Source organism: Athene noctua, chromosome 19 (genome assembly GCF_965140245.1).
Source record: "Athene noctua chromosome 19, bAthNoc1.hap1.1, whole genome shotgun sequence".
Lineage (NCBI taxonomy): Eukaryota > Metazoa > Chordata > Aves > Strigiformes > Strigidae > Athene > Athene noctua.
This window is the reverse complement of record NC_134055.1, coordinates 5,694,426-5,717,769: the sequence shown is the minus strand read 5'-3', so window position 1 is coordinate 5,717,769 and position 23,344 is coordinate 5,694,426. Positions and strand designations below refer to the sequence as shown.

The 23,344-nt window shown below is 50.3% G+C and overlaps 2 protein-coding genes across 2 annotated transcripts in view; one reads left to right on the top strand and one right to left on the bottom strand.

Annotated features, from left to right (window-relative positions):
- Positions 1 to 146: 146 nt before the first annotated feature.
- SDF2 (stromal cell derived factor 2) lies at positions 147 to 2,235 on the bottom strand. The gene is made up of 3 exons (XM_074922613.1): positions 1,956 to 2,235; positions 1,653 to 1,849; positions 147 to 1,120 (listed from the first exon to the last, which is right to left on the bottom strand). The coding sequence occupies exons 1-3, from the start codon at positions 2,230 to 2,232 to the stop codon at positions 833 to 835; spliced, it is 762 nt and encodes a 253-aa protein (XP_074778714.1). The 5' UTR covers positions 2,233 to 2,235; the 3' UTR covers positions 147 to 832.
- SUPT6H (SPT6 homolog, histone chaperone and transcription elongation factor) overlaps positions 2,154 to 23,344 on the top strand; it is a 28,656-nt gene continuing 7,465 nt past the window's right edge. The window contains exons 1-27 of the mRNA XM_074922606.1: positions 2,154 to 2,250; positions 8,179 to 8,320; positions 8,816 to 8,968; positions 9,135 to 9,205; positions 9,857 to 10,052; positions 10,754 to 10,838; positions 11,230 to 11,503; positions 12,761 to 12,862; positions 13,371 to 13,487; positions 14,007 to 14,096; positions 14,581 to 14,723; positions 14,989 to 15,140; positions 15,647 to 15,745; positions 15,911 to 16,040; positions 16,147 to 16,297; positions 16,720 to 16,874; positions 17,470 to 17,665; positions 18,010 to 18,149; positions 18,228 to 18,345; positions 18,984 to 19,060; positions 19,237 to 19,372; positions 19,789 to 19,926; positions 20,263 to 20,430; positions 20,945 to 21,072; positions 22,149 to 22,356; positions 22,827 to 22,974; positions 23,194 to 23,336. Of these exons, the coding sequence (XP_074778707.1) occupies positions 8,212 to 8,320; positions 8,816 to 8,968; positions 9,135 to 9,205; positions 9,857 to 10,052; positions 10,754 to 10,838; positions 11,230 to 11,503; positions 12,761 to 12,862; positions 13,371 to 13,487; positions 14,007 to 14,096; positions 14,581 to 14,723; positions 14,989 to 15,140; positions 15,647 to 15,745; positions 15,911 to 16,040; positions 16,147 to 16,297; positions 16,720 to 16,874; positions 17,470 to 17,665; positions 18,010 to 18,149; positions 18,228 to 18,345; positions 18,984 to 19,060; positions 19,237 to 19,372; positions 19,789 to 19,926; positions 20,263 to 20,430; positions 20,945 to 21,072; positions 22,149 to 22,356; positions 22,827 to 22,974; positions 23,194 to 23,336 (3,627 nt within the window). The 5' untranslated portion in view covers positions 2,154 to 2,250; positions 8,179 to 8,211. The remainder of the gene's footprint in view (positions 2,251 to 8,178; positions 8,321 to 8,815; positions 8,969 to 9,134; positions 9,206 to 9,856; positions 10,053 to 10,753; positions 10,839 to 11,229; positions 11,504 to 12,760; positions 12,863 to 13,370; positions 13,488 to 14,006; positions 14,097 to 14,580; positions 14,724 to 14,988; positions 15,141 to 15,646; positions 15,746 to 15,910; positions 16,041 to 16,146; positions 16,298 to 16,719; positions 16,875 to 17,469; positions 17,666 to 18,009; positions 18,150 to 18,227; positions 18,346 to 18,983; positions 19,061 to 19,236; positions 19,373 to 19,788; positions 19,927 to 20,262; positions 20,431 to 20,944; positions 21,073 to 22,148; positions 22,357 to 22,826; positions 22,975 to 23,193; positions 23,337 to 23,344) is intronic.

Here is a 23,344-nt window from a genome sequence, read left to right as displayed (position 1 = left end):
GCCGAGCGGTGCTTTCCCGGAGTGAACGGCGGCGGCGGCAGCAGCGCCCCGCCGGGGCTCGCACCGGGATCGGGGGACACAGACACGCACCGGGGCCGCTCCCCCGAGTCCCCTCCACCCCCCGCACAAACAGCCACACGACAGCGGAGGGTTCAGCTCTTTTATGGCCCCAGACCCCCACCGGGCGCGGGGAACGGGTTTGGGGTACAGCGGGGGGGGGGTACCGAGGCACAGCGGCCCTTCGGGGGGGTCCTCGGACAGCGGAGGGAGCTACAAGTGACGGGTTGGGGAGTTTGGAATCTGCCCTGGGTCAGGTCTGGACGTTAGCCTCTGCTTTGGGTCAGCTGTGGACGTTGGGCTTGGCTTTGGGTCAGGTCTGGCTGTCAGGCTCAGCTTTGTGCTTGATTTGGGATGCGGGCCCTGCTTTGGGTCAGTCTGGACATGGGGCCCGGCTTTGTCCTGGATTTGGGTTGTGGGGACCTGCTTTGTGCTGGATCTTGGATGTTGGGCTCTGCTTTGGGTCAGATCTGGACATTGGGCTGGGCTTTGGTCTAGATGTAGGACATGAGGACCTGCTTTGTGCTGGATCTCGGATGTTAAGTTCTGCTTTGGGTCGGGTCTGGATATTGGGATTTACTTTGTGCCGGATTTGGGACCCTGGGATCTGCTCCACATCGAATTCAGGACATTGGGATCTGCTACGTGTTGGATTTGGGGCTCTGTATCCTGGCGTGTGTCAGACCCATGTGGGGACAGGGACCATCCTCCAGGTCAGGCAGCCCCAACCACCACAGGGCAGCGCCCAGAGGCTTGGCAGCAGTCTGTCTGTTCATCACAACTCAGCGTGGTGCTGCTCCACTTTGAAGACCTCGTTGGGCTGCATGAAGATGCCCTCCATCACCTTCCAGTAGTTATTTTGGCTGGAGGCGGCCATGCCGTGCACCTCCTTCTGCCCATGGATGGGCCGCCCGTACTGCTCCCCCGTCACCGAGAGGAAGACGTCGGTGGAGGCGTGCTGGAAGCGCACCTCGCTGTCCCTCGCCCAGTAGGTCCCGCTGCACACCACCGTCCAGTCGTCCAGGTAGTCACCCTCACCAGCCTCCCCGAATGCACTCACCTCCTGTGGGTGAAAAAGAGCTCGTTTGGAGGCCGGGATGAAAGTGGGGGGGCGCTCAGGGGTGCTGAGTTGGGCCCAGAGGGCAAGGAGGGGGTCAGAGGAAGGAGCTGGGCCTTGGGGAGACGAGGAGGGACCTGGCTGGGACTGGGGCTCTGTTGGGACTTGGGTGCTGGGGTGGTGGGGAGGGGGACAAGGGGGAGCTGTTAAGGACATAGGGAACAAGGTGGGACTGGTAAAGAGCCAGTTGGATCCAGGGACCAAGGCAGCGCTGGTAGGGACAAGGGGAACAAGGTGGGGCTGGCAGGGACAGGGGAGACCTGGTCTGGACTTAGGAACAAGGTGGGACTCGTAGGGACATGGGGGACCCAGTCGGGACTGGTAGGGACAGGGAGAACCCGGTAGGGACTGAGGGCACCGGGCAGGGCCAGGGTGACACGGGGGTCCCGGTTGTGCCCAGGGAGAGGGGCTGGCCCCGAGGGTCGAGGGGGAATCCTGGACAGGCCGGGGTGCCGGGGGGGGGGGCCCGGCCGGGTACCTGGTTTCCGGAGAGCGGGGAGGCGAAGCGGTGGCTGTGGAGGTTGCGGCCGGTGCCCAGGTGGGTGAGGCGGATGGCCTGACCGCAGCGCACCGGCGTGCCCCGCTCGCAGACGGCCGCCGTGCGGCCCCGCACCCGCCAGTAGCTGTTCCCGTCATCCGCCGCCGACACTCCGGTCACCGACTGCTGCCCGCTGCCTGCGGAGGGGGAGATCCGCGCTCAGGCCCGGCCCGGCCCAGCGGACGCGGGGCCGGTACCGGCGGGGCCGGGGGATGGGGGGTGTGTGTGTGTCTCTCCCATTACCGGAGCCGTAGCGCACGTCGTGCGAGTGCAGACGGACATTGTGCCTCACGTTGAGCAGCTTCACCACGGAGCCGCAGGTGACGGGCCCGGGGCCGCCGCGCGCCGCCGCGCCCAGCGCCAGCACCATCAACGGCACCAACACCGGCGCCACCCGCCGCCGCGCCGGCCCCATCCCGCCGCCGCCGGAAGGGGAAGTGATGCCGCTCCGCCCGCCCGGAGGTCCCCGCTCATCTGCTCCGCCCTCCTCGCTCGCCGCTGCTGCCGCCGAGGCCTCCATTTTCCCTCAGCGTCTCGGGTAAGGCCGGGCCGGGGGCTGCGATGGGCCGGGCGGGGGCGAGCGGCGGCGGGAGGAGCCCGGCGAGGCCCCTGTCGGCCCCGTACTGGCGGGAGGTGGGGGAGGGCCTGTTGCCAGAGGAACCAGCGCGGGGCCGCCGCCAGGGGAACGGCGGGGCCGCTGCCGGTGGAACGCCGGGACCGAGGCGGCTCAGAGACCGTCCTTGGGCGTCTCCGGCGGCCGTGGGTCTCGGTAAGGGCGGCAGAGACGTTCCGGTGCTTGGCGGCGGGCCGGACCGCGGGCCCTGGTGAGGGGGGGTGAGGGCAGCGGCGGCCCCTCCGCTCCCGGTTGCCGGTCGCGGGTGGGGCTGGAGCCTCCCAACGCGGGGGCGCCGTCTGGGGTCGTGCCGCAGCGGGGCGACCCGGGGAGGGGGAAGGTGAGGCGGTGGGCAAGAGGGGGGGCGGCTGCCCCTCCGGGGACGGGAGGGGGCCGCAGACACACCCCCCCCCGGTAGAGCGGCCTGGCTGCCCCATGGCAGAGAGCGCCGCGGAGCCGGGGGCTACAGAATGTCGCTGACACGGTGGGAAGAGGCAGCAGGTGCGAGGGGATGGACAGGGAGAGCATCGGCCTCCTTCCCTGGAGGGGGAAAAAGAGTCTGACCTTTGTTTCTCAAGTACGCTGGCAATCCGTATCGCCCCGCGGCTGTAATTCCCAGAGCACCTTCTTTGGTTTTGGAAACTTCTGTCTGATAAGGTTTTCCTTGAAAAGCTGAGGGGCAGCAGCCTGGGAAGGCCCTTTTTGGGGATTAATAACTGACTGAAGGGTGACAAAAAAAGGTAGGGATGAATGATTGATGCTCAGAGTGGAGTGAGGTGATTTGTGGAGTTTGAGTCATCTCTGCTGCTTTTTCTACCTGAATATGGTGATGTGGAGAAGGAAAATTTAATCCTGAGTTATTCAGGATAGCTAAACTGGACTGTGGGAAGTTGCAGAGACCAGAGAATACTGAGTGCTAGTGTGGTAAACGAGACATGACAGCAACGGGTGTAATGAAGGTAACAAACACCGCAGCAATTGACCCTACATCAGCTTTTACTATTCAGGAGAGAGCTGGTGGTGTCTCAGCAATTGTTTCTTTTAAAACGTTGTTTCAACACCCCACTGTAGCCTAAAAAGGATATTTTGGGGTTACTTTAAAAAAGCAGAGAAGAAAACAGAAAACATCATTATGCCACTACACAAATCGTTGGCAGTTTGTGCCCTGGGTGTTGCTGGCAGTTCTGGTTAGCCCATCTCAGAAGAGGAGCACTGGAAAAGGTAGGGGCAGGAGTGGCACAGACAAGCAGGTTTCTGGGCAAGTGAAGCCTTTGTTTCTTCACCTTAGGGTGAGAAGCTTGCTGACAGGAGATACGATGCAGGTGTGTGAAGTCATATGTCAGAGAAAGCGAGGAGGGGACATCAATTTTCTGTTTCTTACAGGAAATTATGATGCAGCAGGTCTAAAATAAACAAGCGGAAGTGCTTTTTCACACAACATGCTATTAAACTGTGGCACTCTGCCACAGGATGTTCCACCGTCTGATAGAGTTAGGGAGCATTAAAACTAACAAAGCAGGTATGGGAAGTTCCTGAGCTGCAGTGTCTGGCTGGCTGGACTTCCCCTGTCACTGTGTCATTGGTCTGCAGTTGTCATTTTGCCCCTGAGTTCCTCTGCACACCTACGACCAAGGAGGTTGAGAACATTTGGGTTAGGTCCTGACTTCAGAAATTCATAAAACAGCTATAAAAGCACAATACAGAGGTACATGTTGTTGATGCTGTGTCAGGGCTGGCAGGCTGTGGCAGCGATCAGCCCTGCAGAAGTCCCTGCCCGTACCAAGGAGTGGCTCTGAGGAAGCGCTCAGTGCTGGTGGGGTGCCCGTGACAGTAGTTTGTTGTGGTACGAGTGCCTTACAGTGCTTCACAGGGATGTTTTTGTTAGGCTAGTAAGCTTCAAATTAAAAGATGCCGGTATGATCTTGTCTGAATTCTGTGGTGGGACACAGCCTGAAGATCGTTGCTTAGTGATTTGTGTGAAATCCACACATTCTGGCTCAACTGTGGTGCTTTTTTTTTTTTTTTTTCTAAGAAAACCAACATTGATTTCATTATAAGAGTTGCAGGGAGTACAATAGTGGCATTACCTTTGCGGTCCATTTGGGTTTTTCCTAACAAGCCATTTGTTGTCACAGTCTTTTACTCCTGTGGATGTACTCAGGCTGTGCTAAATTTAATTTCATGAGCATTTAATTGACAAAATGAGTAGATTGGGCTTCCTTACACTCTGTGTTTTAATTGAGTGAGGTTTCCCAGATGCTTTAATCTTACAGACCTTTCTGAATCCTCTCCAATTTAACTTTTCATATGAGAACTGAACGAAACTGTTCAGTGATGGCTTTGGCAATATGGTTCCCTGGACCTAAGTGATCTTAAGTGGGCTGTGAGTAGACCTATGAAATGACAGAGGTTAAAGCAATCCAAACTGTCCAGTAAAACTGTCCAAACCCTGTTGTCCCCTCCCGAAGTTTTTTCCCATAACATATTCTGATATTTCGTAGGTACTCACAGCATATCTCTGTTTCTAAACCTAATGAGTTAATTTTCGCTCGTGTATGATGTATAAAGCTGCGTCTGCCTCCAGCACTGTGATGTTTTGCAGTCCTGAGCAGCCAGCAGGTATCCGAATGCGTGGCCCAAGGTTTTACAGCTATTTGAGTGTCTGGTTTCTAGAATTCTTAGGTCCATCGCAAAGCAGCACTTGCTGTAAAGGCACTGCCTTGCCTAACCAGGGACACAGCCCACAGCGCCCGCAGCCGATGTCCAGCCTGGTCTGGCCGACCTGATCAGAGCTCTGCGGTCCCAGTACTGACAGCGAAGAGAGCTCTCCGCTCAGGGTCATCCCAGTTAAAAAAACCTGTGGACTCTGGACAATTGCCATTGTGCCCTTGAGCTGAGCAAAGTGCGGACGCCCCTGGTTGAAAGCAGAGGTTAGTCGCGCAGCCCTGAGCTGCTCTGGCCGTGCTGGACGCGGAGGCACCCGTGCTTCCCTCGCCTGCTGCCGTGGTGCCGTTGCAGCGCTGCTTGCTGCATTGCTCTTGTCTTTGGTCCATCTTGGTCAGTGTCTAGTGGTTGTAGGGTATCTTTGGGGTAAAGCTATATTTATATATCATCTATAGGAGCCTATCTGTTTGTGTACAGGTAAGCAGGCACGGTCTCTCTGCCTTTTTGTTGCTCCAGTGAAATCTAGTACTTGCTCCCACGCTGCAGCAACTCTGACCCTCTCCTGGGAGTGTTGCAGGAACGGGGAAGTTGCTGTGGTGCTCCAAGGAAAGGCCTGTAGCATGATACAGCTGGGGTGGTCCATTGATCCTCAGTCAGGAGACTCTTAAACCCTCCCCAAGCCAGACAAGTGGTGCTGCTAGAGCAGGGCTTTCCCTGTGTGACCGACTGCTCAGGGGCTCCTGCCAGGCAGCAGTGCTGGTCTGAGCTCTGCACCTCCACCCGCACTGGCTGCAGTTTCTGCCTGTCTCCCTGTCCTGTTTTATTTCAACTTAAGGCCTCTCTGGCACGAAGAGTGGGAGAGGCACCTTTAGTCCATATCAGATTCAACATCTCCTTGGTAATAGCTACACTTGTTTCTGTTTGCCATGCTAAGTGACATCCCTTGCTGTCCTGAGGTGGATTTCACTGGAGCTGAAAACACCTGGTTTTTGTGGGGGTTTGGCTTGTGTGGAGCCTGCTCGGCTAGATTGTTAAATGAGATGGGTTTTCTAAGTCCTAGCTGTTCCCTGTGTCTGGACAAATTTGATTTGACATGAACTGAAATTGCCAGGAAATGGTAGAACAAGTAATGAGGAAGAAAGTCGGAATTGTGAGCAAAATGCTTCACTGGCAGAGAATAGTAAAACTGCGTGTGGTGCTATGAGGGGGGGGTTTCTTTCTTGCTGGATTTGTGTGTTGGTCATTGACAGGAGAGAAACGAGGTTATCAGACTTGGAAATGCTCTAGGAAAAGCCTCTTAGCCTGCAGTTTTATGTGCATGTGATGGATATGCATAGAAGAATTGTTGAGAAGGTGTAACGATGACATTCACACACAGGCTGGTAAACATAACAATTCCTGTTCCTTTACTGTGTGTAGTTACACGATTCATCAGCAGCATTTGTTTCAGGAACACGTATTTAACTTGCATCTGTACTGCCCGCTGACGTGTTATTTCTGAGAGGATTGCTTAAATATGTGTGTGCGACTTCCACAGTGTCCCCTCAAGGATAGGATCACCCCGTGCCCATGCACCGGCGCAGCGAGGTCCTGTCTGGGTACAGACCTGTAGCCTTGGCCTGCTGCAATTTCTGCCTGTGTGGAGCATCATAGACAGATGTTGGCCACAGCTGTGTAATCCTCAGCTGAGGAGTATGAGCTGCTATCTGCTTGTGTCTGAAATCTGGCAGAGGTCTTTCCCTTGTCTTTGTTGTGGGTTTTCTTTAATGAGATATGGCTGACGTTTCTTTGGGTCTATTAGTATTTTAAGACTTAAAAGATTATCCAAGATTGGACTTGTACCTTGGGTTGGTTTTTTTTTTCTTTAACTGAGAAATAAGTCCCTGTTTTTCTCTATGTGGGTGTGTTTGTGCACTGGATGTGTGGATCTCGGGGCAGAACAAAAAGTCCTGCACAGGTGGAGTGTCATGGCAAAGCCTTGATCTTGTTGTCCCGTATGGGACTGATTTCCTTCAGCTGATTATTTGCAGCAGGGAAATGATTATGGGAACATTCTGAAGTACATTTGTTTAGGTATCGTTCTCTGGTGTATAGAGTTTTCATCTCTCTTTTTTTTCTTTATGTTAAATTACATCAGATATAATTTAACACGGAGGTTTTGGCTTCAGATCTGATGCATCCTCTGAGCTTCTTTTTATACCTTCACCGAGTCTGGTTCTTCCTTCTGGGCTGGCATTTTCTCTTCACAGCCATTTGAGGAATTGATTTGTTTTTTCTTATATCTGACTTCTGTACGCTTCTGTTGTTTTGGTGTATGTAAAAAGGAACTGAAAAAAAAGTTCTTTGAAAATTTTAAAAACGACAGCAAGTTTTGTAACCACAAGAAGTGGGAGGCTCAGAGAGACAGAACTTGAGCCGTGTCTTTATGGACATGCACTTGCCTTTTGCCAAGCCTGATTTATACTGCTTCCAAAAACCCCAGTTGGGGAAAAACTCCAAATGAAAGGTTCTGCCTATAGAAAACACCCCATTTCTGTAGTCACTTGTTACTTCCTAATCTCTGGAGAGAGGCCCCTGGCCTGGGACATGCCGGCCGCAGCTCTGGCTGTGTGGGGTGGTGGAGTTGGGCAGCCAGCAGCCCCAACCCTGCAGCACCCCCAGGCCTCGCTCCCCTTTGCTCCGTGGGGCTCTGCAGAGCCTTGCTAACAGCCTGCAATTGCAACTCAGTCAAGGCCCTTTTCAGGGGAGCTCTGGCTTCATTAACTGAGCGAGGATTAACCCATTTTAAGATCCTCATTGGTTGGACTGTGTGTCTAGCACCGTGCAGCATCAGTGGCAGAGGGGGGTTGCTTTTCTGGCCGTGTGGGAGGGTATGGAGGGGACGAAGGGCTTTGGCTGCGTGCATCTTTTCAGCCACAGCCAGGAGCTCAGCCATGCAACAAATGCTTCTGTGACAGGTCCTGTCCTGCTCGCCGAGACACGCGTTGTCAGGAGCTAGCAGCTCTTGGCTGCTGGCTTCGCTTGCTTAATCTCTGGTGACAGGGATGTCCAGGCAAGGTGGACGCTGGGTAATTCAGGGCCTTGAGAGATAATTTGAAACCCTCTTGTCTTCTCTCCAAAACCCAGTAGGAGGGAGTGCTTGTGTTTTGCTCGCTCAGCTGATGTGATGGATGTCTTCTCTTTCCCCAGTTCCTGTGGAGCCGTGTGTGAGACGCTGCAGCCATGTCTGACTTTGTTGAAAGTGAAGCAGAGGAGTCGGAGGAGGAGTACAACCAGGATGGGGAGGTTGTCCCCAGGGTAACCAAGAAGTTTGTAGAGGAAGATGAAGATGGTGAGTCTGCCTGTCTGTTCCGAGTTTGTTGAATTGTTTGTGCGCCTCGCTGCTCTATTTTACATTCCATGACTCTGCAGATGGAGGAATAACTACGCTATAATAGCATGGCCATCTGTAGTCGATAATCTCAGCTGTTTAAATGCTTCCCTTCCTCAAAGTGCTTAGGTGGTTTTTATATTTGGCAATAGAAAACACACTGCTTCATCCCCGTGGGGCTTGCAGTTGCACAATTTGATAGTAAACCGTAAAAGCAGAGGAATTTTCCCAGTGTGACCACTCCACCTGTTCCCTCCGCAGAGAGAGCGTGAGACCACGAGACAAGAAGTGGGGTTCTGTCATGAGCAGCCAGCTGGGTTCTGTGCCAGTAAAAGCGTTCAGTGAAAACTCTGTGTGGATAGTGTGAAGGAAGATGCTGTTTGCACAGAGCTGAGAAGGAGTCTTAGCAGATAACCAATCAGTAAAATGTCTAACACTCGCTGCTCTCCACCCCAGATGAGGAAGAGGAGGAGATGAATCTTGACGATCAAGATGAGCAGGGGAACCTGAAAGGATTCATTAACGATGATGATGATGAGGAAGAGGAGGAAGAAGCTAGTGACTCTGGAGACTCTGAGGACGATGTTGGTCACAAAAAGAGAAAGCGCAGTAAGTTTTAAGATGATTGTTCATCTCACTGCCTTGCCAGAGAGTAGAGCTCTCCCTCTGCCCTGGGCATCTGCATGGGCTGGGGAAGTTGTACCCTTTTCACTGGTTGATCCATTCCCAGATTAGTAAAGGGAGGGCATAACTCATTTCTGCTTTCTTCTCTTAGCTTTTGATGACCGCCTGGAGGATGATGATTTTGACCTCATTGAAGAGAACTTGGGCGTTAAAGTCAAAAGAGTGAGTTGTGTTCCTGTGCTGTTGTTCATGGTGTGGTGTGTCTTAGCACAAAGGAGGGTGGGCTCCTGCCTGGAGTGAGCAAGTGGTTTTTCTGTCTGCTCCTCACCTCTTGGAAAGGCAGAGCCTAATCTTGTGCTTGAAGGAAGCAGGATCTCTCTCTGCCCAGGCAACTGGTTTCCTAGTTTGCAGAACACTTTCTTCTGGTTCCTAAAGTCTGCTGTACTCCTCCCTTCCCACCTCTGCAAGACAGTCTGAGAAGAGCCCATCTTCCAATAACTTTCTGCTGCATGGCACTAACCTCAAAGTCAGCACAGGCTGTTATGGGCTCTAAAGCTCCTTCCATAATGCTCACTAGAGGCCCATCGAGCCAGGCTATGACTGGTGGTGACAGCATGGAAGGAACACGGGCCTGCATGCGGCACAGTCCTCAGCAGGCAGTTATGTTGTGTACACATGGGGCCCAGTGAACACCTGCAGCGCAGCTCCCGTGGGGGTGGCTCTTCTCCCCGTGCGCCTGGGCTGGGCTGGGCCCCATCCTGCTCCCTCGTAGATGCCTGCAGAGGAAGCACAGTTCTGGCCTGGCAAAGACCACGCTGAGCTTGAGTGTCTGTGCCAGGAATTATGTGCACTAACAAGCCTGTTTGCTTGCAGCAAAAATTCAGGCGTGTGCGAAAAATGTCGGATGATGAGGATGATGAGGAGGAAGACTATGGAAAGGAAGAACACGAGAAGGAAGCCATTGCTGAAGAAATCTTTCAGGATGGGGAAGGCGAGGAAGGAGGGGAAGCTGTCGAAGCTCCTGTTGCTCCACCAGAAGAGGAAGAGGAGGAGGAAGAAGATGAATCTGGTGAGTATGGATGGTCAGTTACATCCAAGGTTTGTCCTAGGATTAAAGCACAGGAACCAAGTTAAGACTTTCTCCAAGCTAGAAGTAACCAAAGGCAGTAGCCACCATGTCGTGATAAAACTCTTGCTGGTCTGATTAGTCCAGTCTTTAGATTTAGGTGTTTCTGGGTGGCAGGTTTAGTTTGTCTGTCTAAACTGCTTTGTCCAGAAGCACATTATATGTGCTGAGGTTTGGAACCATCTTATCTAAGCTGCCTCCAAAATGGAAATGCTTCAAAGGAAGGAAGTCAAAGCACTTCTCAGTATGTAATAGCACAGTGCATCCCTGCCCTGCTTCTCCCCTTCAGCATCAGCCTGTCACCACTGCTGGTACCATACTGAAAGAGTTCCAGGAATTCTTTTCTACTGTCCAAAGCAGCAAGGCCTTTTCTGACTGCATTTTCAGTGCACTGAACTGCAGGTAGTTGCCAGATGGCTTTGCCTGTGTTTGGAAGCTTGTTCTAGCTTCTTATTGTGGTTCAGACTCCTGGAATGTCTGAGGTTGGTGTGGGAGATGCTGTGGGTAGCTGGGCAGACTGACAGCCAGCGGCAGCCCAGGTCTGTGGTGGAGGCTCACAGCTGCACTGGCTGAGCTGAGCTTTGTCAGAGGTACCAGCTGAATATGCATATGTACTGACCAGTAAATTACTTTTTGATGTCCAGACATTGATGACTTCATTGTGGATGACGATGGACAACCTCTGAAGAAGCCAAAATGGCGAAAGAAGCTCCCTGGATACACAGATGCGTAAGTATTGATTGGAAATTGGCCTACAGCCTCAAAACCAGTCCTCAGCTTACTTAATTCTTGCAACTGCAGAGTGATTCAGCTTGTGGTGGGATACCGCTGGTCTCTTTCCCCAAAGGAACCTGGTAAATTTAAACATGGGACTTTAACTCTGATTTCTTAAATGTTTGACTCCTTTCTTTCTCCCCTGGATTTTTAACAGGGATACCAAAACCAGCCCCTTAAGAGAAGTATTTGCATGTAAAGCTCAGAGTTATGTACCTATCCATGATTTTTTTAGCCTAGATGCAAAAGTAAAGCTTAGACTTAGGTTCTCTGGCCTCCTCTGTGTGGCTAGAAAAATGTACTGTGGACTGCACCATGGGGCTGAACAGTAGTTTTTGTCTTCCAGTGCTTTACAGGAAGCTCAGGAAATCTTTGGTGTGGACTTTGACTATGATGAGTTTGAGAAATACAATGAGTACGATGAGGAGATGGAGGAGGAATATGAGTATGAGGATGAAGAAGCTGAAGGAGAGACCCGTGTACGACCCAAAAAAACTGCCAAAAAGCGTGTCAGTCGCCGTAGCATCTTTGAGATGTACGAGCCCAGTGAGCTGGAGAGCAGTCACCTAACGGACCAGGACAATGAGATCCGCATGACAGACATGCCTGAGAGGTTCCAGGTGAGGGAAGAGGGGCAGGTGTGCAGGCAGAAATCATTTCAGCTCCCAGTGAGCACAGCAGGCCTGGGACCTTCAGGCCAGCTTTATCAACTGGCTGCTGGCTGGATTTTGACATATGTTTTTTTTTTCCCCTCTTTGAAAATCCCATCTGGCAAATGTATAGGCTAAAAGTCTGCATTCGAACACAGCAGTGACATTGTGAACTGCTCTGGCTGTTCAAGCCCGGTTTTAGCACGAGTCTAGTTTCTCTTTTGGCCACTGGGTGCCAGTGTTGCACTACTGGGAGTGGTTCAGGGTTTGTGCTCTGCTGAGATGTCCTTTATGCTGGGTGCTGTTGGTAGTCCCATCAGTTGTATCTCCGGACAGCAAGAGTGAAGCTGCAGTGCTGGAGAAGGTTTGGTAGGGCTTTCTAGCCTACCTGTGTGCCAGCCAACATGTAACTGTTCTGTACAAGGTGTTTCTGTGATGCACTTTGATCCGAGCAATCGGGATTTATGCCACTCTCACCGTGGAGTCCTGCTGGTGCAGCTAGGAATCATTCTGCTATCTCACATTTTGGTCCTGGTTTTGCCCTGTAATCAGGTTTTCACTGAACCAGTCCATGCTCTTTTATCTCCGTTAAGTGTATGTTAATGTAATTCTATGCGGAGGCTTGTTACCCTCTTTTGTAAAATGGGAAATCTGAAGCTGCCAGCTTTTGAGAAAGACCTTTTTTCTCATGCCAGTGTGCACAACACAAGGGAATTCTGTGCGTAATGTCTTCTGGCCATACGTGGCCTGGTCAGACATTCTGTTGTCTTCACGGATGTCAGTGATGATTAGAGCAGGCCTTCTGAAAGAGAATTGTCTGGGACTAAATGCTCAGAGAGGGTTTGGAGCTGCTTTGTTATTCTATGGCTGTAGCAAGAAAAGTGATAACAAGCCTGGAACAGGCACAGACAGATGGGAACAGAGGATGTAGCTGCAAAATGTTTGGGAGCCTGGTAGTAAGTGGGGGCATGGCAAGGCCTTTCCACCAGCCTTTGACAGAATTGTTAACTGCCTTTACCTGGTGTAAAGCTGGTGCAGGTTTCCTGTGTGCTCAGACAATGCAGATGTTGAAGTGCTATCCTCAGCAAAGCCCCGTGGGTGTTGGAGGTACTGAGACCCCATAAGCAACCTGCAGCTCAAAACAATCATTTCCAGGCTTCTTGAAGACGTGGTAGTGCAAGCCCTGGTCTTGCAGATGCCTCTGCTCATCCTCTTGTCTTTTCACAGTTGCGATCCATCCCGGTGAAAAGTGCTGAAGATGATGAGCTGGAGGAGGAAGCTGACTGGATTTACAGGAACGCATTTGCGACACCCACCATCTCCTTGCAGGTAAAGGACTGTGCCTGGGACTTCTCTCCTAAAGAGGACTTGAAGGTGCTGCAGATTTCCAGCCAGGAGACATTGTTCTAGGAGTCTGCTCAGAGCAATGTGATGCCCAATATACCTTTCTTTCTGGTTTTCTGATTTTTGAGCAGGTCATTTAACATGCACATCTTTATTTTCACATCCATAAAACAGGGCAAAAAGCAACACCAGAGAAGCTCCAAGAGTAATTGTCAAGAATGATTGAAAGATCTCTGAGCCACTGTGCACTTGGAGCTAAACTGCTATTAGCCATGATTTGATTTTAATCATCACTTATCTTACCCAGGTGCTGGTTTTCCATTTTCCTTTGAGCCAGTCAGGGCTAGGATGCTTTTCTGTGACCTAAAATCAGAGTGTGTACCTAAGCCTGCGTTCCCAGCTAGTGAACCAGTCACCATTCTCCAGCTTTAACCTGGGCTGGTCTTTTAGGGGTCAGCTCGGGAGCACAACACAGTGTGCTTCTCCTATTTAGGAAAGTTCTGACTACCTTGACCGTGGACAAGCCAGCAGCAGCTTCAGCCGCAAGGGACCCAGCACCATCCAGAAGATTAAAGAAGCCCTGAATTTCATGAGAAATCAACATTTTGAGGTAATTCACAACTCAGCTTCACCTTAGTGTGAGTTGCTGTCTCCTTATCCAGGATTAGCAGAGGGGCTGCTTGGAAGCATTTAGGGCTGCAGGCTAGAAGGGGCTGAGATCCCATACCTGGGTGCCTCTCCTGTGACAAAATGATGCTGCTTGGGAAAGTGCAGCTCATCTTACGTGAGCTGTGGCAATGCAGATTTTTAAGGCCTGTTTGATGGGGCTGCTATCGTCATTTTTTCCCTGATCCTGGACAAATGGATGCCAAATGAGATGGAGTATCCTGAGCCTTGCTTGGTCCATTCAGTCTTTTCTCTGAGGTGTTGCCTGATCTTGCAGAAGCATTTTGGTCTATGTGATGTATTCTTTGGTGGAATGTCTCAAGGGCCAGGGTGTGGCTTGGTTCATCTGCCGCACTGCTGCCCCATTAGCTTGTTCTCCCACATGGAACAGAAGCATTCTCTGGACTCCTGGCTGCCAGGAGCAGCCCAATCTCATGCTTGATGAGTCTTATTTCTGACCCAGGTCCCATTCATCGCCTTCTACAGAAAGGAGTATGTGGAGCCAGAGCTGCACATCAATGACCTGTGGAGGGTCTGGCAGTGGGATGAGAAGGTGAGGAGTGTGTTCACAGCTTGATGTCCCCCCAAAATTTAGCATATCTTCTCACCTAGCCTGGTACTTTCAGCAGATTTTGTTTTGGCCATGGAAACCTTGTGTGCTTTTTTTACCCATGCTTTTTTTGCATGCTTGCTATCATGTGGTGATAAAGGGTTATCTGACAAAAGAGGATTCAAAACAGTCCTTCCCCTTTACCAAGTTTCTTTTGTGTAGTGACCTTTCCTGCAAGGAGTGCAGATTTCTACTATCAGATAGATCCAAGCTTTTATTTCTTTTTTTTGCTGTTAATATAATCCATCTCTGAGATAAGACGTGCCATGTGTGTTACATCTGGGCTTAGCTGTGGATGAAGACTTTGATGATTATTTTTATATGACAAATATCCCAAGGTCCTGGGAGCCCCTGTTTGGGAAGGGAGGAGACAGATGTAACACACAGCTATGGAGCATTTAACTGGAAATCTTTGTTCTCATATTAGTGGACCCAGCTGAAGATCCGTAAGCAGAACCTGACACGTCTGTTTGAGAAGATGCAGGCCTATCAGTACGAACAAATCTCTGCTGACCCAGACAAGCCCTTGGCAGATGGAATAAGGGCCCTGGATACTACTGACATGGAGAGGTACAGTGCCATGACTTTCTCCTATTCATTCCAAAACGACCTAAAATATGCATTAACTTGCACGAACAGCACAGGCTCTTTGGCCACTGCAGTGTGTTGACTTTAGCCTCCCCACAAAACCAGTAATGAGAAATATTTAAAACTGTTTTGGAAGATGAGCCCAAGTGCTCCTTCTGCCTGACCTGTACCAGAGCAGGTTCCTTGAGTGCTCTGACCACGGCTTAACTGCAAGCAGGGTGTAACATGCTGGCTTTGCGTGCTGTAGGCTGAAGGACGTGCAGTCCATGGACGAGCTGAAGGACGTGTATAATCACTTCCTGCTGTACTATGGGCGAGACATCCCCAAGATGCAGAATGCTGCCAAGGCTGCTCGAAAGAAGCAAAAGCGTATCCGAGAGGATGGTGAAGAGGAGGAAGGTTGGTCCCCAGATTTGATAGTCTCCTAATTGTGGGCTGGTTGAAAATCCTGGTTCAAAAGAATAGTAAGAAAATCTGTTGAAAAACCCATGTGTTTGCACAGAGCATCTCTGCTGTTCACTTCTATCTCAAGTCAGTCTCAGGTCTTCCAGGCAACTCTGAAAATTTTTAAAGCTTGCCACACAAGGTGCTGCTTTCTGATGGACTGAATACCACCCCTCGTGGCAGGGGCCAAAGCAAGGATCAGCCACCTTGATGTACATTTTTAATGTGCAATCCAGAGATACTGCTATTAAAACAGCAAAAGAGGGAAACAGCATTTTCAGGGTGTCTTTCTAACCCTGAATAATTTTAAGGCTACTGTGACCTTTGAGATGTGTTTGTGAAGTTTAGAGACTCCGTTGCACAATGTAGGTTGTGTTTAATCCCTTTGCTGTGCTTCTGACACACCGCAGCTGTCTGGATGCCTCTGTAAAGAGGCCTGGCTAAACATCTTCTTCCCATAGGTGAAGGGGAGGATGCAGAAGACGATGAGCAGAAAGGGCCTGAGCTGAAGCAGGCTTCCCGTCGGGATATGTACACCATCTGTCAGACAGCTGGGCTGGGTAAGGGCTGTGCTCTGTCATGCTGAGCTTGCCATGGCCTAGATGCATGCTCTTCTGGGTGATGGGGCTTACCTGTAGAGAGAGGACTGATAATTTTGCCCAGTATAAGCTACAGTGCCCTTGTCCTCATAATTTTTGTGGTTTTGTTGTTTGTTTTTTTACCAGATGGCCTGGCTAAGAAGTTTGGTCTGACACCTGAGCAGTTTGGAGAGAATCTCCGAGACAGTTACCAGCGTCACGAGACAGAGCAGTTCCCTGCAGAGCCCCTGGAGCTGGCCAAGGATTATGTGTGTAGGTCAGTGGTGGGGGATCTTTGTGGAAGTCCTGGAGATGTGACACAAAGGAGGGGATCTGGGGCCATTCTCAAGTCCTAAGTGTGCATGTTGCCTTTTTGCTTTTAGTCAGTTCTCAAGCCCTGAAGCTGTGCTGGAAGGAGCCCGGTACATGGTGGCTTTGCAGATAGCCAGGGAGCCTTTGGTCAGGCAGGTTCTGAGACAGACTTTCCAAGAAAGAGCTAAAATCAACATTTCACCAACCAAAAAGGGGAAAAAGGTAAGGAAGGGAGCTCTGACTCTGTGGGTCAATTCAGGGAAGGATCTAAATAACATACAAATGGTCATTTTTGCATCTGAAGACTTCTCCCATGTCAGTGGCAACTCTGAATAAATCTCTGAGCAGCTAGTGAGCTGGACTGTTGCAGAGGCCAGCTCAGCAGCATGCTGCATTTTTAGTCTCGACATTTCATCAGACCCAATTCTTGCTGTTGAGATGTTGCCTTCAATTATTGGAGCAGTCTCTTGTTTCTCTGGGACTGGGAACGAATTCCACTGTGTCCTGCTGGGGAAGGAAATGCAGACTGGCAGGCATAGGGGTGAGGGGGTATTGAATAAAAACCATTGTCTGCTACTGTATACAGAAGGGTCTTTCTTCATGAATACCCTGCATGCATGCTGACAGTCTCTCCTCTCTCCTAGGATATTGATGAAGCCCACTATTCCTATTCCTTTAAATACTTGAAAAACAAGCCTGTGAAGGAGCTGCGAGATGACCAGTTCCTAAAAATGAGCCTGGCAGAGGAAGAGGGACTGCTCACTATAGATATCAGCATTGACATGAAAGGAGTGGAGGGGTAAGTCCTCACTGACTGTGCCACCCATGCTTTGGAAAACCTAATTCATCTAGTGCTGCCATGCTGCTAGAGCTCTTCTCTAACCCAAACTCCTCCTGGAAGTCATGGTCTCGTGGTTTCCTGCACCTGAAAGTCAAGCAGCCTCTCAAGGTCTTGCTTTTTTCTTAATTTTAGTGAAAACTTTAGCAGACAGATGTCTTATTCATTTGAAGGCAAACTGTAAAACCTTTAGGATTTTTGTGAAAGATGATGCTTCTTTCCCAGCCACCCTCACAGTGTGTTTCTTGGTTCCTTCCCTGCACATCTAAGTAGCCACACTGTGATATGGGTGTGCTGGAGTGGCTGTGGGCTGCCCAGTGTTGCACTGGTCAGGCCTCTCTGCTGCCAGCTCAGAGTTCAGTTGCCATCTGTCTAGCAGCATAGCTTCTGCAGCTAAAGGGGTGTTTGATGGGAGGATTGGCTCTTCCCTAAATTTTCCAGGCAGTTCCCTGAACCTGAGGCACTGCTATCACATCCCTGTGCAGGAATCTGTCAGTGGTAGTGTTAGTGCGGGCGTTTGGAGCCCTTCTGTATCTCCTCCTCTCATTTCTTGCAGTTACGGTAGCGACCAGACGTACTTTGAGGAAATCAAACAGTTCTACTATCGGGATGAGTTCAGCCACCAAGTGCAAGAGTGGAATCGGCAGCGGATGATGGCCATCGAGCGATCCCTCAACCAGTTCCTCTACGTGCAGATGGCTAAAGAGTTGAAGAACAAGCTGTTGGTGGAGGCCAAGGAGTATGTCCTCAAGGTGAGATGGGGGACAGGTAGGTTTGAGTCAGAGCTGGGGTTACAAATGCTTACAGTCCTGCAGCGTGCTGAGGTTGGCTGCTGACAGGCCATACACATGCTTGGGGAGGAGGAGGAGGCAGGCAGGGGTCTGAATCTGGCTCTTTCCCAAGAGTGGAGAGAAAAGCAGGTATCTCAGTGGGAGGGAAGATGGGCTCCGTGGTACTGGAGAGCTGGTCCCAATCCTGATGGAATATACTGTCTTGCTGCCTTGAGCAGTCCATGACCTCTCTAGAGGAGGGCTGTGCCAAAGTACCTGTGCAAATGGATTTTCTCACTCCTCTCTCCCCTTCTCTCTTCTACCAGGCTTGCAGCCGGAAACTGTACAACTGGCTGAAAGTAGCTTCATACCGTCCTGATCAGCAAGTGGAGGAGGATGATGATTTCATGGATGAAAACCAAGGAAAGGGGATTCGGGTGCTAGGCATTGCGTTTTCCTCAGCCAGGTAGGAGGAAAGGAATTGCTTCTGGATCCATGCACAGCTTTAGCAGTCCTCCATGTCTGAGTGATCTCTCCTTTGCAGGGACCACCCTGTGTTTTGCGCCCTTGTTAATGGAGAAGGTGAAGTTACAGACTTCCTCCGATTGCCTCATTTCACAAAAAGGAGGAACGCCTGGCGTGAGGAAGAGCGGGAGAAGAAGGTGAGCCTTAGTGCAGGGATTGTCGAGATGACTGTCTGCACGTTTGGTTTTGGAACTCTGTGATCCACTGTGGGCTGGAGAGGAATAGTCAGTCTGGAGACAGCTCAGGTCTTGCCACTCTGGCACGCAACAATACTGTGGTTTTGCCACCCTGTAATTATTCTGGCAGAACAGTTGCTTCCAGTTAGATTGCAGTTCATCTCTTCTGTGCTTCTTAGAGCGAGTGGCAGGGCCTTGACTTTCCTGACTTCTGCTGGTTGGGGGTTTGTGAGCTGCTCTGGTCACAGCTACGGAATTTCTCCCCTTTCCCTTTTAGGTCACATTATAACAGAGACTGTGGGACACACTGGAGTTTGGGGCAAGCTTTTGACTTCCATTCCCCACTTGCACAGATTTTCTGTAACACTAGAGCATGATGCCATCAGTCTTTTTTCTGCAGAGCTTTCCTGTTTGTCCTTACAGTATGTCAGGAGCTGCAAGGCCGGCCTGTGGAAAAGCCACGTTCATGTCATGGTGGCAGATCAGGGTGGCAGTGGGGGAGGATTTGCCCTGTGGAATGGGAACCCAGGACTCGTAGCTAGCTCGGTACAGAAACCCTCTGGCTTTTCTGCTCTGACCTGTCTCATTTTCCTTTCCAGGCCCAGGATATTGAAACCTTGAAAAAGTTCCTCCTGAACAAGAAGCCTCATGTAGTGACAATTGCAGGCGAGAACAGGTCAGTCTTTGTGTTCCTTCTGCTTCCCAGTTTCTTTGCAGTCCTTTCCTTATAGCTGTCCACATCTCACTGTTTCTGTCCATAGTGTGAGGTGACCTGTTGGGGTTCTCTCCCTAAGTGGTTCCAGGACCCAGCTTTGCACTCTCCCCTCAATCCCCTTGGCTGTCTCTCCCTAGGGATGCTCAAATGCTGATGGAGGATGTAAAGAGAATTGTTCATGAGCTGGATCAAGGGCAGCAGCTGTCCTCTATTGGAGTGGAGCTGGTGGACAACGAACTGGCCATTCTCTACATGAACAGCAAGAAGTCTGAGGTGAGCCTTCTAAGCTATCCTTTAGTCTTTTGCTCATTCATGCTGTCTCATTCTCCATTTGTTGTGCTGGCCCTGGCTTGTGTCATCCACTGCCTCATGTGATCCATTTAGACAGTGATGTACCGGTCTTTGGATGGAGGCAAAAACCTCTTCATTTAGGCTTCCCTGAAGAGATCAGCACCAACAGATGTACAAAGTAGATATTGATGTAGTCTGAAGTGAATCTTGCTCAGCTGGGTGAATTGTCTCATTCCTTGTTGCAGCAGAGCTCCTGGGAGCCACTGACCTCAGCTTTCTTTCCCCTGAGCACCAAATGCTTCCCTTGTTCCATCCCTGTCTGATGTGTCTTTTGCTACTTGTCCTATGATGTGTGAAAACACCATTAGGGTTTTCCCTGATTCTCTGGCCTCTTGCAGAATGAGTTCCGGGATTACCCACCTCTGCTGCGTCAAGCCGTCTCCCTTGCTCGTCGCATACAGGACCCCCTCATAGAGTTTGCCCAGGTCTGCAGCTCTGATGAGGATATTCTCTGCCTGAAACTCCATCCTCTGCAGGTAACTTTTCTTTGTGAGATCCTTGGAAAAGGAAGATCCTTCTCTGCAAGAGAAGGTGAACTGGGGGGCCTGGGACAGTTTGCTGTCTAAGAAAAGTATTCCAAGTTGAACTGGTGCAAGTTCTGCCTGTTCTGTGTCATATTCAGGGTAGATGGCACCTTTTTTTTTTTTACCTCCTTTAGCTCATCTGCCTCCTTGCTTTTAGGCTGTTCTCAGGGGTAACTCTAAAGTGCAGTACAGCTCCCCAGAGCCAGTGTGTTGCGTTTTGCTCATCTTGCTTGTAGCAAAGTGCTGCGTGCATCTCTGTGCGAGGCCAACACCTCTCCTTTCTTTCAGGAACACGTGGTGAAGGAGGAACTGCTGAATGCCCTCTACTGCGAATTCATAAACCGTGTGAATGAGGTGGGAGTGGATGTCAATCGGGCGATTGCTCACCCTCACAGCCAGGCTTTGCTGCAGTATGTGTGTGGCCTGGGACCACGCAAAGGCACTCATCTGCTAAAGGTAAGGAGGCTTCTGTCCCTGCCTACAAAAACAATGCACCGGCAATAATGTGCGAGTTGGCCTGACGGCAGTGCTGTCAGGAGATGAGTCAGGGTCCCATGTGCCAGATGCAGCTGACAGCTCCGTTGACACGTGGTTTAGTATGTGTTATCTCACTGCGCCTAACCCCAAAGCTGTGCATGGGCTCACGTCCTTGATAAACCCAAGCAGCTCAACGGATCTGTCAATCCTAGCTAGCTCCTGAACCCTCAGCAACAGATGCACTCTTGCAGTATCAAGACGCCCCCATACTATAGAAAACACAAGGCAAAAAGCCAACGCTTTTCCTGAGAGTTGGAGCTATTCCACGTGAAGTCATCTTTCATACAACGTTGAGACACAGGCAGGAGGCAGCAATTAATGAATTGTGATGGGCTTGATTGTCAGATGCTTTGAACACTGCAGTGTCCTCTGCTTTTCCTGGAGAACCCTTGTGTTTGAGTAACAAGGTTTATGCTATTACCTCTCTCTCCAGATCTTAAAACAAAACAATACACGTCTGGAGAACAGGACCCAGCTGGTTACGATGTGTCACATGGGACCCAAAGTGTTTATCAACTGCGCTGGCTTCATCAAAATTGACACAGCGTCACTGGGCGATAGGTGGGTATTGGGCTGCATTCCGTGTCGTACAGGGTGTGGGGTTAGCACGAGCAACAGGCTGAAGCAATCTCGTTCCGTGCAATCCATGTTCCCAGGAGTTTCTGTGTGGCCTCTCTGATCACTGGCCAAGTTCAGCTATTGCTGGTTATTAATCTCATTCTTAAGGGCAGCTAAACTTGCACAGCAATATGAGCTGCAGAACATTAATTATATAGCTTACTGTGGTTTGAAAGACCCTTTGTGGTCAAGAGGAACTACACTGAAAACAGTTGTTCCCTAACATAGTTACCATGCATGACCGTCGGTAACCCATGTGCCCTTTTGCTTAGTTTCTGCCTTGTCCTACCATCAGTATTTTATTTTTCTTAAGTTTCAAACTTCAGGCATAACTTGGCAATTTAGCTTCCTCTTAAACTAGTTGCAATGCTTTATAGAGCATCAGGTTGCTGGTAACTAAATGAGATGTGTGTTTGGAGGACAGCAGCAACCTAGTTTCTAAATCTCTGACTTTTGCACAGGAGGGTCACTCACTTGTTGGGAACGTGCTTTCTCTAGGGCACAGTATCCTTCTGGCCTTTGAAAAGTAGTCTGAGAAATGACACCTGGCCGAATCCTTACGCCGAGTGATCCAACCCTGCTAGGTCCCTGATTCCTGCAGGATACTAGTCCTAGAGATGCAGGGGGCAAAGTGTAACCTCATCCAAACAGCTTGATGCAGATGGCTGCACTGCCAGTTGGCAACACTTAATTTGTTTGAGGAGAGAAACTGTAGAAAGCTGTGTGCTCGTAGAGCAGGTGTAGTAGACAGAGTGATCCAATCTACCTAGCATCCAAAGTGCCTGGCTGTTTCTTCGCAGCACAGGAGCTGCAGACTGGAATTTGTCATGTCTTGCCTTGGCTCCTGTTCATGCAGCAGTGAAGAATTCATTGTGTCCTTTTTAGAGGGGTTTGTTCCACGGAGAGCAGTGATAGCAAAGCAGCCACGGAGCCAATCGTGTGCTTTAGTATTGAGCTGAAGGAGGTGACACTGAACCTTGCAGAGTCCTTATCTGAACGTTGCTTTGGTTTTATTTCAGTACTGATTCCTACATCGAAGTCCTAGATGGGTCTAGGGTCCATCCTGAAACTTATGAATGGGCAAGAAAAATGGCAGTGGATGCCTTAGAATACGATGAGTCAGCAGAGGACGCTAATCCCGCGGGAGCTCTAGAGGAGATCTTGGAAAATCCCGAGCGTCTGAAAGACCTGGATCTTGATGCCTTTGCTGAAGAACTGGAAAGACAGGTGGAGTGGGCGTTCCTGGTGCTGAGAAACAGAGGGGTAGCTCTACTGCCCAGCTCGGTTTCTTATGTTTTATAGCTGGTGACCCTTATCCTTTTTAGGAGCTGAGCATTTAGCTGTTGCCGTTGTAAAATGTATAAACAGCCGTGATGAGTATTCAGTGTCTGACAGCAGCATGTAGTAAAAGCTGACAGAGAGTACATTTGGGGCAGAGGGGAAAGGAGGCAGGAGACAGTGATTAGACCATTTAAGCTGTTTTCCCTGAAATTATCTTTACTTTTTTCTGAATGTATTGGTACTTTTGACCTCAACATCCTATGACTGAGTTCCACGGTTTGCCGGTACCCTGCGCATTCCTCTTTTTAACATTTGCTGTTTGATAAGTTCCTTGAGTTCTTTTGTAAGGTATACTGGATTCCCTACCCACCTCCTTCCCGCTGCTCATGGCTTTTTAACCTTTGAATGCCACACAGGGCTACGGTGACAAGCATATCACTTTATATGACATTCGAGCTGAACTAAGCTGCAGGTACAAGGACCTGAGAACCCCATACCGTTCTCCAAACACAGAAGAGGTCTTCAATATGCTGACCAAAGAAACTCCAGAGACTTTTTATATAGGTACATCCCTGTTTTCTGTCATCCTAAGTTTACTTAGGCAGAGGTGAGCTTGGTGTTGGGATGGTGCTATGGTTGCATGTATGTGAAGCAGCTTTTCAAGTACCTAGGTAGTCTCCTAACACTTTCATGCACGACTACCTTAGATTGAGGGAACTGCCCAGCCCTGTAATTGGCTTTCATTTTTTCATTCTTTCCTTCTCCTCTCCCATCACACCACAGGTAAAATGGTCATCTGCAACGTGACTGGGATAGCCCACAGGCGGCCGCAAGGAGAAAGCTACGACCAGGCAATACGGAACGATGAAACTGGCCTTTGGCAGTGTCCTTTCTGTCAGCAGGATAACTTTCCAGAGCTCAGCGAGGTGGGGCT